At 26.0% G+C, this 13,340-nt stretch overlaps 1 protein-coding gene across 1 annotated transcript; it reads right to left on the bottom strand.

Moving 5' to 3' along the window:
- Nucleotides 1-478: 478 nt before the first annotated feature.
- Nucleotides 479-3,150, bottom strand: LOC114425564 (myb family transcription factor PHL5-like). Its single transcript, XM_028392508.1, has 7 exons — nucleotides 2,771-3,150; nucleotides 2,559-2,676; nucleotides 1,828-1,904; nucleotides 1,559-1,598; nucleotides 1,304-1,358; nucleotides 1,101-1,170; nucleotides 479-757 (listed from the first exon to the last, which is right to left on the bottom strand). The coding sequence occupies exons 1-7, from the start codon at nucleotides 3,110-3,112 to the stop codon at nucleotides 644-646; spliced, it is 816 nt and encodes a 271-aa protein (XP_028248309.1). The 5' UTR covers nucleotides 3,113-3,150; the 3' UTR covers nucleotides 479-643.
- Between the last annotated feature and the right edge of the window lie 10,190 nt (nucleotides 3,151-13,340).

Genomic DNA, 13,340 nt, shown 5'->3' with positions numbered 1-13,340 from the left:
ATATTTTAGAAGAGTATGACAAAACTTGCTTGCATAAATACAGGCACCCAACAGAAACATAATAACTCTGGGATGACGACATGGTTAAAAAGATGCATCACGACAATGACAAAAAATGTCGACACTTGAAAGAATGATTCTTGGTCTTCGTCATTAGACGTCGTAGATCTAAATGTGAGTGTGGACAAAAGATAACTGGATATTGGATAAGACATAAAAAATGATGAATCAAATAACGGAACAAAATGATCACACCAAATAAGCACAGAGAAAGACACAAACACTATCATAAAAATGAAGCCAGAACAGAAGCATTTATAGTTCAATATGTTGACATATATTCCTATAGCACTTTAAGTTTTGAAGGCATGCAAAAATGGGGGATTTTGTTCTGAATGTTCTACTTGTTATCTGAAAAAAAAAAGTCAAAACTCTCAAGCATAATTACTTAATTTCAAGTTATTTATTGTGATTTAATTTTAATATGTAATGTTTATATATGAAGATAAAAAAAATATAAGATTGATTGGGTAGTTAAAAAAAGGAAAAAGTACGTTACGAGTTATTTACTTAAAGTTTAATTTGTCATATGTTCTTAAAAAATATTAAAAGGTAAATAATATTACAGGTCCGTGCCTATTAATTATTTTTCTTCCAAAGATTTGGATCCTCCAGTTTGCTTTGTTTGATTTTGACCAGTTACACTATTGACTTGCTCCTTTTGTTCTTCGACTAGCATTTGCAAATTTCGTTGAGCCTGACCATCAGAAAAAGTAAAAAGACAGTTATAAGCATATTTTATAGTTAATTTGGATTAACTTTTTAGTATTATAGGAAAAAAAGTAAAATAAATTAATCAATTAAATAAGTTAAACTTCTTACTTTTTTGAATTTTACTTATTTAACTCTTTCTCAAGTACCTAAAAATTTATAAGAATATTATTTTTTTTGTAAATTAATTATCTCAATTGAAAAGTTCTGATAAGATAGAAGTTAATGGAAACTGGAATTTCATAAAGAAATTAAAGAACAAATTTGAATGTATATACTAGAGTTCTAAAAATAATGAATAGTGGGAAAACAAAAATTCTCACACGCACCTTCAATTGTTCTTGAATACCTCTCTCAATCTCAAGTTGCAGTAGTCTTGATTCCTCAAGTTGCATATAGCTGCCAGAAGCATAATTCTAATGGCCATTACATTTTAGAAATTTGTATAAGGGGGCATGCATATTATAGTGAGAAAATAAGCACGCACACAAGCGGTACAATATAAATATTGTGGCATGCTATACTACATTACATTTTCTGTTGAAGTTCCGTGACCATGTCTCTGCCTTGGCTTTCTTTGTACCCCTCTATACAATGGAAACAAGACAATGGGTGGTAATTTATATCAACAGAAGTATATGCACAAATGTTTCAACCCTTTTTTTCTTAATTTAATTAATATTTGAGAATAACAAGCATGATATAGATGACAAAAATGATAAATGTGATTATATAGAGTACAAAAATGATAAAAGTTAAATTATATCTGCAGGGAACAGGAATTTACCCTTGGTAGTGTTTTGCATGTACATTGTGGTCCGATATTTCTGCACCGAAATTGTGTCAATTAAAAATATGGATAATCAAAATCAGTAATCCAGAATATACGAAATGGAAACATTACGCAATCAAATTCAAGAACAACATGCTAATTAGGAAGAAGGGGTGGATTTGAATCTCTCCCACTAAAAAAAAACTAAAAACACTTGCCTATAAAACAAATACACAATAATATTCAAGAACAACATGCTAATTTCCTTAAGAGAAGATTGTAACCTGCAAGTGACTTTTAACATGAAAAATGGTAAGCAACTTTGAATTCATCATCTGTAGCACTGCCTTGGGTTTTGCTTCTACAATTCATTAAAAGAACAAACATTAAATACAGCTCTTTATATATTTTTGGTGTTGTTCTCTTATCAAAATTAAAGTTTTACTATAGTAATTTGCATAATCAAGGTTTACATTAAGAATTAACATAGATAACTGAATGAGACTCCAATTATAATTGGAAAATAACACTAAAAACACTTTTAAAAAGCTGCATTTATGTTTTGTTATTTAATTTTAAGGTAAAATTATATTTTTGGTCTCTCTAATTGTTTCTAATTTTGATTTTAATTCTCATTTAAATTTATTCATGAATTTAATCTTCCAATGATGTCAAATTCTATAAATGTAATCCATAAGTTCAGATTTGAACATTGACAGTCACAAAGAAGAATTGATTGTGATGTGTCACACATTCTAATTGGACATGAAAAGGTGCACCCAAGAGTCAGTTCTAATATTTTTTTTTTCATCATCCAATCAAAACGTGACATATGAACGTCAACATTTTTTTGTGACAGTCAACGTTTAAATCTAAACTTGGGAATTATATCTACTGGATTTGACATAATTGAATGACTAAATTCGTAAATAAATTTAAAGGAGGATTAAAATCGAAATTAAAGACAACTAGGAGGACCAAAAATATAATTTTGACTAATTTTAACTTAACTTACTTTGAGGACCACCAAGGCTATTGACCGCCACAACAAATTGTTCATGTAAATCTTTGGTCCATTTTATTCTGTTTTTCCTAGTTGGAACCATGCCAGAAGTAGCACAAACAACCTCAACCTGAGAACAAAAAGCCAATAGAGAATTCATAATTCTCATTCAAAAATCAAAATTAAAACACCAAATAGCAACATTAAACACCATTTACACCAACCTCATTAACTGGGGCAGAATAATTACTCTCCAAGATGTTGTTTTCGTGTCTGAAATGCTCATAAAGTGACACTTCATGGCAAGGAAGTTCACTATATTCACTATATGTGTCACAAAACGTGTCTTCATCACTGGACAAGAAAGAATCAACAACACTTCCGAATAATATTGGAGCAGAGTTGTCCCCAGAAGATTGACACAACAAGTTTTGTGAATCGAACTTCAAACACGAAAATTGAGCATCAAACACATGTTGTTGGAAGTTGAAGCTGTCTGTTTCTAAGCCTCCAACGTTGGCTACACTGCTGTGTTCTCCGTTTGACACCTGCGAAAAATGATACATGTTGATTTGTCAAACTAGCATTTCTTAAAGATGATGTATAGTTCTAGTTTTGGTAAGTGACTTGTTTTAGTTCTTTGATGTTTTTATATATAAACATATGCTCAAGCAATAGTCACTGTTGTACCTTTTATATTGGCCTAATTTTGCAATTATCTGAAGATAAATAACATGCAAGTGCCTAGATTCTATAATTTAATACTGTTATTTTAGTATAGGCATCTCAAATAATCTTATTTAAATTGGATAAGGTCATTTCTGTTGTAGGCAATAATTTTTTTTTGAGTTTCGATCCAGTCGAACTAAAATATGAGACTTATGATTAAGTTAAAACAATGTCATTCGTGTATAATGATTTTAATATAATACTATATTTTAACTCCGTGTTAACCTTGTCTAATACCTTTATTCATTGTAGTTTAGATTAAAAAAAAATCAAGAGGAAAAAAAGAAAAAAAGAAAAAGAAGAATAAAACAGGAGTATTTGTACTACTTTCATAGAGGAATTCGTTCTTGTAGTACAGCATCTCTGTTGTGGGAGTACAACCTATAAAGAATGAAAGAAGATTTGTCAAGAGTGTAATAAACACAAAATTAAGATGGAATACTTTTTTGTAATTTCTTTTAATTAAAATTGAATTTTACTGTAGTAATCTACATAGTAAGATTTGACATTAACCATCGACGTTAATTAACTAAATAAAATTTTAATTGACATACTCCGTGCGAGTGTATGAGAAACAAATTGAACACTACACACTAATTAATAGATAAATAAAATAGTAATTAATACAAAAACTGCTAATTGAAAAGAAATAGTCATGTTTCTATTTTCCAATTTAGCAACAAAAATAACAGAGCATCATGATAGTTAAAATCAAGGATAAAACACTTACAATATTATACTCCCTTTTATCCTCTGTTCCCCATTTTCAACGACATTGTACGATTTTCTTAAAATAAAGTATTAAAAAATTTATTATACGATGCATCCGATAATATAATTTAAAGAATTCTGTATAACGCGGTAATCTCTATTAACCAATTAAAGAAAAGGGCTTGAACTAGGTACTTTTAAAAGATGATTAATTTACAATGAATTGAATTAATTCAAAATTACCTTAAAATTCAATTCAATAATTAATTTGTTCAACATGATTCATGAATTGAATGACTTAAATCTGAGTAAGAATTGAGCTATAAACAATTTTATTCATTTAATCCTTCCTAACGGGAGCAGTTGAGACAGGTTCTTTCTTTGCCACAACCTTGCTGTGGATTTGGAAAGTTCGTAACTCTAAGATCTTTGATGACAACGTCTGGTCCTTGTGGATTATCGTCAAGAAAGCAAAACCTATGCATGATGCTGCTGCTTCCTTTTTTTTTTCTGCGTTGGATGCTACCAATTTGCCTATCTATGTTCGTTGGTCTCCTCCACCTCAGAATTACATCAAGCTTAATACAGATGGATCTTCTCTTGGTAATCCTAGGTTTTCTGGTTTTAGAGGATTGTTTTGTGATTCATGTTCTCTTAGAGTATAAATATGAGGTAAAATTTTACATTGGATTGAAATGAGAAAGTTAAACACTCTATAAGTGAGGAAAAAACATGTAAACAAATCTTATGATTTTGAGTTAAAATGTCGTATCAATTTTATTTGTGTGATTGCTCGGTGATCCATTGATTAAAATCTCTCGTGTATTTAACCCTCTTATGCACAACAATTAATATCAGAATTAATAAATTTGGTGACCAACTCGTCGTCTCCTTGACACATGAGTTCATATATAAAGGTCAAGTAGCATGTCCTATTGTTGCATAATAGGGGAGAGCGCAACAGTGCAAGATACTTACTAGAACATGTTGAGGGCAATGGTTAGACAGGTTGGGGTGAGTACCGTGTTGGCAGTAAGGCCAATTAGGTCAGTGCCTTAGGCCCACAAATTGAAAAGTTATTAATAGTGTAAATTTTTTGCTATAATAATAATGTAGATATTTGAGGGACACACAATCATGAGTAAATTGCAGTAAATTAAAAATACTTAGTAGCAATGAGATATCATCATTAATTTTTCAAATTCCAATGTTCACATAATCATTGACCAATGACCACAAAAATTTTCAAGTTACCTTTTTTAATGATATATTGAGGGTAAAGTTTTAATAACAATATTAATTTATGATTAATAATAAGATTTTAATTGAAAGAAAAATCATTTTGATGATTAATCATTTCCAATATTATACCTCAACGGTTATTTTTTTTTTATCTCTATATATACATTATAAAAATTAATATTTTCAAGTCATTCTCTTCACTATTTCATTCGTAATCTTTTTTCTCTTTTTTTCCTCATTTTTCTATTATTTTCTTAAGACTTTAAGTGAATTGTCAGAGTGGATAATTGGTATCAAATTGTTGCAATAGAAAACATTCATGCGTAATTTTTTTATTTTCAGGTTCTATCGTTTCAACCCTTTCTCTTTTTTATTTTATAACATTTTGATTTATAAGTTCTTATTGTTGTGTTTTCATTTTATTTTCTTCTTACACTTTTAGAATTGTGATAGTATTAAATGTCAAATAAGAAATATGAATCAGGTTTTGAAAAATTAAAAAAAAGAGAGAAAAATTGAAAATTGAATTCAATATCAATATGGTGTTCTTGATAAATTTGTTATTATTCATAAAAAAAAGATATAGGAATAAGTACAATTGATGAAAAATTATAAAAAAAATTACTTGTAGATAACATTGAAAATACTGATAGTTTTAATTTCAATCAAGAACAAAAGAATTTATAGGTGAATACTTTATTAGAAGAAAATAATGAACATAGTAACACCCCAAGTGAAGTTCCTAAAAATATTTATGATCCAGGAAAATAGAAAACTATTGATGAAAAATGTAGAGATTTAAAGATAGAAAAAAGTCCAATTAGACATAACAATTTACAATTTCCAAAAAAGATAAAAATAATAGACATTTTAATTTATCCTTTTATCAAAGAATATTATCAAATGGAGAAAAATATGATAGGAAATGGATAATTTATTCTAAAGATTTAAATAAAGTGTATTGTTTTTGTTGTAAGTTATTTTGTTCAAATGATATTAGTCAATTAGTAAATGAAAGGACTAGAGATTGAAAAAATCTTAGTTCAAAAGTCATGAGACAACTCATGAACATATTAGTAATATGGCCTAATGGATTGAACTAGAAAAAAGACTATACATAAAAAAGTTACAAGAACAAATTAATAAATAAAAGGAACATTGAAAAAAAGTTTTACTTAAAATTATAGTTATAATTAAATATCTTTCTAAAAATAATCATACTTTTCGTGGTATAAATGAGAAGATATATGAAAAAAAATGATAACTTTTTGAATTTGATTGAAATATTTATAGAATTTGATCCAATTATAAAAGAACATGTGAGATGCATAAAAAATAGTGAAATTTGTGCTCATTACTTAAGTAATACTATACATAACGAACTTATAAAATTGTTAGTCTTCCAAATAAAAATAAAGAAAGTTAAAGATGCAAAATATGTTTATGTTATTCTTGATTGTAAACCTGATGTAAGTCATAAAAAAACAATTGACTATTATTTTTTAGATGCATTGACGCATCGAATTCTCCAATAAAAAATAGAAAAACACTTTATAGAGTTTTTATAAGTTTTTGATACACTAGGAAAATGCCTTTTTGATGAGCTTATTAACATTTTGGAAAAAATACAAGCTTGATATTAATGATATAAGGGGACAAGGTTATGATATTGGATCTAACAAGAAGGGTAAAATTAAGAAGTGCAAAAAAGATTATTAGTTATAAATTCTACAAAATTTTATACGTCATTTGGATGTTATTATTTAGATTTAGTCTTATATGCCTAATTTATCTCCTGGAGCTATTTCTTTTTTTTTTTTTAGAGTTCTACAACACATTTATTCTCTATTTACTTCATACACTAAACAATGGAAATTTTTGCAAGATAATGTATGAAAATTTTCTATTAAATCATTATCTCAAACTTGATGGGAGAGTAGAATTGAAAGTGTCAAACCAATAAAACTTCAAGCACCATAGATAAGAGATGTTTTGCTTCAATTATCAAAATATAGTGAAGATCCTAAATTAAAAAGTGAAGCCCTATGTTTAACAACTTATAAGATTAAAAATTTTGAATTTTTATTAGGAATGAATATTTGGTATGATATTTTCTTTGTTGTTAATTTTGTTAATAAGATTTTACAATAGAAAGATATGCATATAGATGTTGTTATAGATAATTTAAAAGGTTTTATTGCTTATTTAAAAAATTATAGGAAAAATGGATTTACTTTGGTTTTGGATTCCACAAAAAAATTAGTTGTTTAAATGGATATAAAGCCCAAATTTTGTGAAAAGTATATAATTCATAGAAAATCATACTTTGATGAAAATGTTAATGATGAGATCACATATTTAGTTCAAGATTTTGTTTGGATTGAATATTTTATATGCCCAGTGGATCAATCTATTTCTTTTATTGAGACTCGATTTGAGCAGATTTTCAAATATGAAGCTATTTTTGTTTTTTATTTGAATTTAAAAATTTTAAAACTTTAAGCGATGATAAATTAAAAAAATATTGTATTAATCTTGAAAAAATTTTAAGATCTAGTTAACATTCAAATATTGATGGTCTCGATTTATTTTCAAAATTAAAAGTATTGAAAGAAATATTAAAAGAAAAAGTTAGCACTCCAAACGAAGTATTAAATTGTATAAAATGATTACATTCTTTCCCATGTGTGACATGTGTATATTGTTTATAGAATATTATTAACAATACCCGTAACAATTGCTACTATCGATAGAAGTTTTTCAAAATTAAAATTCTTTAAATCTTATCTAAGATCAACAATGTTACAAAATAGGTTGAATAAATCAACTATTTTATCTATTAAAAGTGAAATATTAAAATTAATTAATTATAAAACATTTAAAGATAAATGATTTTGCATATCAAAATGTTAAAAAATTAACATAAAAAACAATAATTATTTCATTTATTTTTTATAGATATTTTGCTTTAAATCCTAATTTATCTAGACACAACCCTGGCCGGACAATCACAATTAAGTTTTAAAGATGATCATTGGATACTTATAGATTGAAAAAGTCTTTCTCACTTGAGAGAGATTAAAGATAAAAAAGTTAACAACAATATAAATGAAAAAATAATTCATAAAATGATTAAGTGTAATATTAAATTCAGTTACATAGTTATTCAGTGTTCCATTGGAAAAAAAAAATCTCTGGTTATATGCACAAGATGTGGCACTAGCTTAGTGGATTTTTCTGGTTTTGGACATACGTCTAATGTTGATGCAGAATTGCTGGCTATTGATCAAGGGTTGCTGCTAGCTTGGAATTCTGGTTTTACACCCATCATTTGTGAAGCAGATTCTATGACGGCTTTGCATTTGAACACGAAGGAGGATTCAACTCTTCCATCCTTACGCTGTAGTGGTTAATCAAATTCGTTCTTATTATATTGACAAACTTTGTTCTCTTTCTTTTTGCCATTTTTCTAGAGGAAAATGACAGTCAGATCCAAAAAATTTTGTTAGTGAGGTAAAAGAAAACAATATATTATATCTTTATAGAAGAAAAATATTATATATTTTTATCAAATATATAATTTTTTAATTACATATATAAGTTTTTACAAATTACAATCGACTTAAAGATGTGTGTTTCTCACTGATTTTATATATATGCTTGCTATTATAAGAGTAAAATAACAAAAATAAAAAAAATTAAAAGTAAAATTAATACCAATTTATAACCCTTTTTATCTCTTAGCTATAATTTTCTACATAAAATATTACCTTTGAAACAACATCTATTTTTTATGAGAGCAAAATATTTTTTTTATCAAATACATATAAAAAAAAATTATTTTGGGGGCAATTGTCCCCACAGTTTCTAACCTATATCCGTTCCCCGTTGCAGAGCTTGACAGATAAAATCTCTTTTGTAATTTATTAATAACACTACTCAGATTATTTATTTTACAATTTTATGCCTTTTTATTGCCGAGCTTATTATGCAGTGACAAAGCTTTGACTGTATTTTTTTTATTTTATTTTACACCATCAAATCTAGTTTTATAGCGATTTTAAAAGATTGGGAATGTAATGTGTTATGCAACTTTAGACAGGAAAAAAAAGTTTAAAAAATTGTAACTATAAAAATCAAAATTAAATATTTTTAACTATTGAGACTAAAAAGATAAGTTGTAATTATAAGGGATAAAAATGATAATTAAACCTATTTTTTAATACCTATATATATTATAAATTATTTGAGTTTAATATTTATAGTCTATTTATGTAAAATATTTTATTTTATAAATCATAAAAAATTATGGTAAGTATGAATTTTAAAACTATTATTCAAAAATTAATAAATTTATTATTGAAGATAAATATATATATCTAAAATTTAATGTATCATATTATCAGTAAAAAATTATTTTTTATTTTAATATCATATTTGTTGTTTATTAGAGGGGATTGTTAACTTATTTCGACTAATTTTTATAAAGGATAAGTTACTCATCAACATCTTTTCTTTTCGACAAAAAAACTATTTCTTTATTTAAAAAGTAATTTAAAATAAATGATATTTTTATTATTTTATCTAAGACTCTCTCTCCAATCAGTTTTTTTATTATTATTTTTTGTATAAATCAATCTTATCATCCTAAATCTTCCAAAATTACACTTTTTTCTAATTTTTGTTTTTTCTCTCTCTTCCCGGAGCTCTCGTCTGAACGCCATAAGCTTTTCTCCAATTTCTTCTCAAAACAATTGCACCAAATTGTTTTCCCCACAAAGGTACGTTTCCTAATTATTCAATCTTGCTTTTCAAATGGCACATAATTGCAGCTATAGTATTTATCTATAATCTGAACTCTCGGTCCGTTTTGCACATGAGACGTTATTGTATTTAGTTGCGGGCTGCTGCTAATACTTTTTAATGTGGTATTTACAACTTGTAATTTTGTTTGGTTTTTTGGTGATGTCTAGTTTCTGACCATTTTTCTTTTTGAAATATTCAGATTTAAACTAAGATCAATATGGCTGCCAAAGAAGGAAATGGTGTGAATGGTTAAAGAGAGAGAAAGTGTCTATAGATAAAATAACAAAAATATCTTTTATTTTAAATTACTTTTTAAAAAAAGAAATAGTTTTTTCTTAAAAAGAAAAGGTGTTGATTTTTACCTTACTCCTTCATAAAAATTAGTGAGAATAAGTTAGTGATCCCCTTTATTAAATTGTTAATTAACAAGTCCTAATTAAAATTAAAGACTTATAATTATTGTGAATAAGATATCAATATATAATTTAAATATATAAATATATATGTAATGATATTTATTAGATAAAAATTAATAAATCTCATTTATTAAATTACTTATATAGATGATATATACCTGGATATCATCATTGAATTGAATTCTCAATTAAGAATTCCTAGTGACTAATATTACTTTAATATATTAATAGGAAATTCTTAAGAAGAAATATAATATTTTTTTTTACTTAGTATGAATGACAAAAAAATATGTGCCCGTGAACATGCGTGGATAAAATTTGTAGTGAATATGAGATGGATAGTGCACACATATGGATATATGATACTCATACATGCGGGTATCGCTACCTGAAAAATTACCAAAATAATCTCTCTCTCTCTTTATATATGTATATATATCAATTGAAAAGTAAGGTTGTTGAAGAGTAAAATATCAATTGCAGAATGTTTTATTATTTAGACTTAGGGAATTGAACAAATGTTTTTATTGGACTTGTATTTTAGATAGACTAATTTTATTTTAACTAATGTTTTAAAGAGACTAATGTTATTTGAATTTATGCTTTTGGTGTTATGTAATGATATGTTTTAAAGAGTGTAATTCTCGTGAAGTTGTTGAACATTATCTATATTTTTCTTTGTTTTCCTAAAAAAAAAGATTTTTTTTAATTTTATTTTTTATTATCCATGGATATCCACGAGTTTGCAAATGTCCACAGGTAGTTGCATACATGGGTACTCGCAGTTTCACGGGCGGTTATTTTAGCACATGAGGCGGGTAGCAATTATATACTACCCGTGCTCATTGTCATTCCTAGATCTAAGATTATATAATAATTAATAAGTTATTTATAATATTTTAATTTCAGTAACCTAATTACTTAGGATACTAGTTGAATGAATGTTAAATATGATTAAATACTTTTAGAATTAATGATTAATTAAGAAGGAAACCATCAACTCTAGGTAATAAGTTTGAACTATATGATATAATTAAGACTTTGGTCAATACAATTGAATGAAATAATTTCTTAAGTCATTCATTGATTAAATATAATGTGTTAACTTATTAGAGTTTGATGGTAATATTATATTCTAAAATTAACCTTAGTTGTAAATGATGAAGTTAAATATTTCATTATTCTTCTATTAGTTCTTGAAGGTAAAAGATGTTACTTCATTTTATCTCGATATTAAGGGGTATTGTTAGACACCTACCTTGATTAGTAAATTAATTATGATTAATTTAATATTAATTTATTATTGAACTTACGAGATCACGCACAAACGAGTTTGACAATAATATTATACTCTAAGATAATTTCTTAAGTCATTCATTGATTAAATATAATATGTTAACATAGTAGCGTTTGACCGTAATATTATACTCTAAAACTAATTAACCGTAGCGGTAGATTATGGAATAAAATATTATATTATTATTCTATTGGTTCTTAAAGGTAAAAGATGTTACTTCATTCTATGTATATATTAAGGAATGTTGTTAGACGCTTGAGTAGTAAATTAATTATGATTAATTTACTATTGAACCTATGAGATCACATATAAATGTGTGTTTCAATCTTTATAAAAGAAAATAATTTATTTGATAATTGAATTAGAGAATTTAATTTAATTAAATGAATATTTTAGTGTAATATTATTATATTCTTTGTTAGCATCAAGACTATAATTAATATAAATAAAGTATTATTTTATAAATATAAAAATTGTCCACAAAATAAGAATAGTATTATATTAATGGCTAATATAAAGAGTAAATCATCATGTGACTAATTACACTAACTAGTCATGTGATTATTTACGAACTATTTTTGACTTATATCATGAAATTTTTTAAAATATAAAGATAAAGAGATTTAAAATTATTTTAAATAAAATATCTTTTTTTTAAAAGATCCAAATTCATATATAACTCTATAATATTATAAATAGAAGCATATGTCTAACACAAATTAAAAAAAATGAAGTCTAATTTCTAGGCATAAAAAATAGAAATAATTTTTTTTTTAGAGTTTCACTCATCCGGATAGCAAAGATTAATATGTTGATATATGTAATGTCTTCATTTTATTAATGGAAGTAATGGAATAAAATTTGTGTTGTTCAAGAATACGCTTTCCGGAATATTTTGAATGCAAAAATAGATTATAATCTTTGGATGCAAATATTAAGAACACTTTTATTTAATTATCACTTATCATAAATATGAATTTATAATTAAATAAAAATATAAAAATCTTCCATTATCAATATAATACATATATCAACTACTCATTTTTTCTTAATAAGCCAAACAACTATAATTAGAGGATATTCCCAAAATCGATTATCATCATAAAATAAACAGTATATTAGAGGTCCCTTCTATGCTTCGCCACAGATAAAGAGGGAAGTATTGGTTAGCTAAGCAAGGTTCAATGTTTAGAGATAGTTTGAAAATTTGGGACTCTTGTCAGGTGCTTTTGCTTAGTGTCTTGGTGTCGTTAGTGATACTGAGTTACTTAGGAGGAAAACTTGATCATAATTATCTCCCGTTAAAAATACATCTGATCTAAAAAATAATAATTACTTGTCTGACATTTTAATTAAATGTTCAAGAGTATTTTTATATTCCTAATTTTAATTGTTTTCATTAAGCATTAAATACGCATTACTGTACGTACAAGAAGATTGATGTTTAAATTACATGAATAAAATATGCTCACTTTATAAATAAAAGTTTAATTTTCATAATTTTACTCTTTCAACCAAGATAAACATTCGAAGTATGATATTTAAAATAGTTATTCTAATTACATGGTAGTATAAATATATTTTACTTTATTT

This window comes from Glycine soja, chromosome 9 (genome assembly GCF_004193775.1).
Source record: "Glycine soja cultivar W05 chromosome 9, ASM419377v2, whole genome shotgun sequence".
Lineage (NCBI taxonomy): Eukaryota > Viridiplantae > Streptophyta > Magnoliopsida > Fabales > Fabaceae > Glycine > Glycine soja.
The sequence above is the reverse complement of the archived record's forward strand: the minus strand, read 5'-3'. Positions and strand labels throughout refer to the sequence as shown.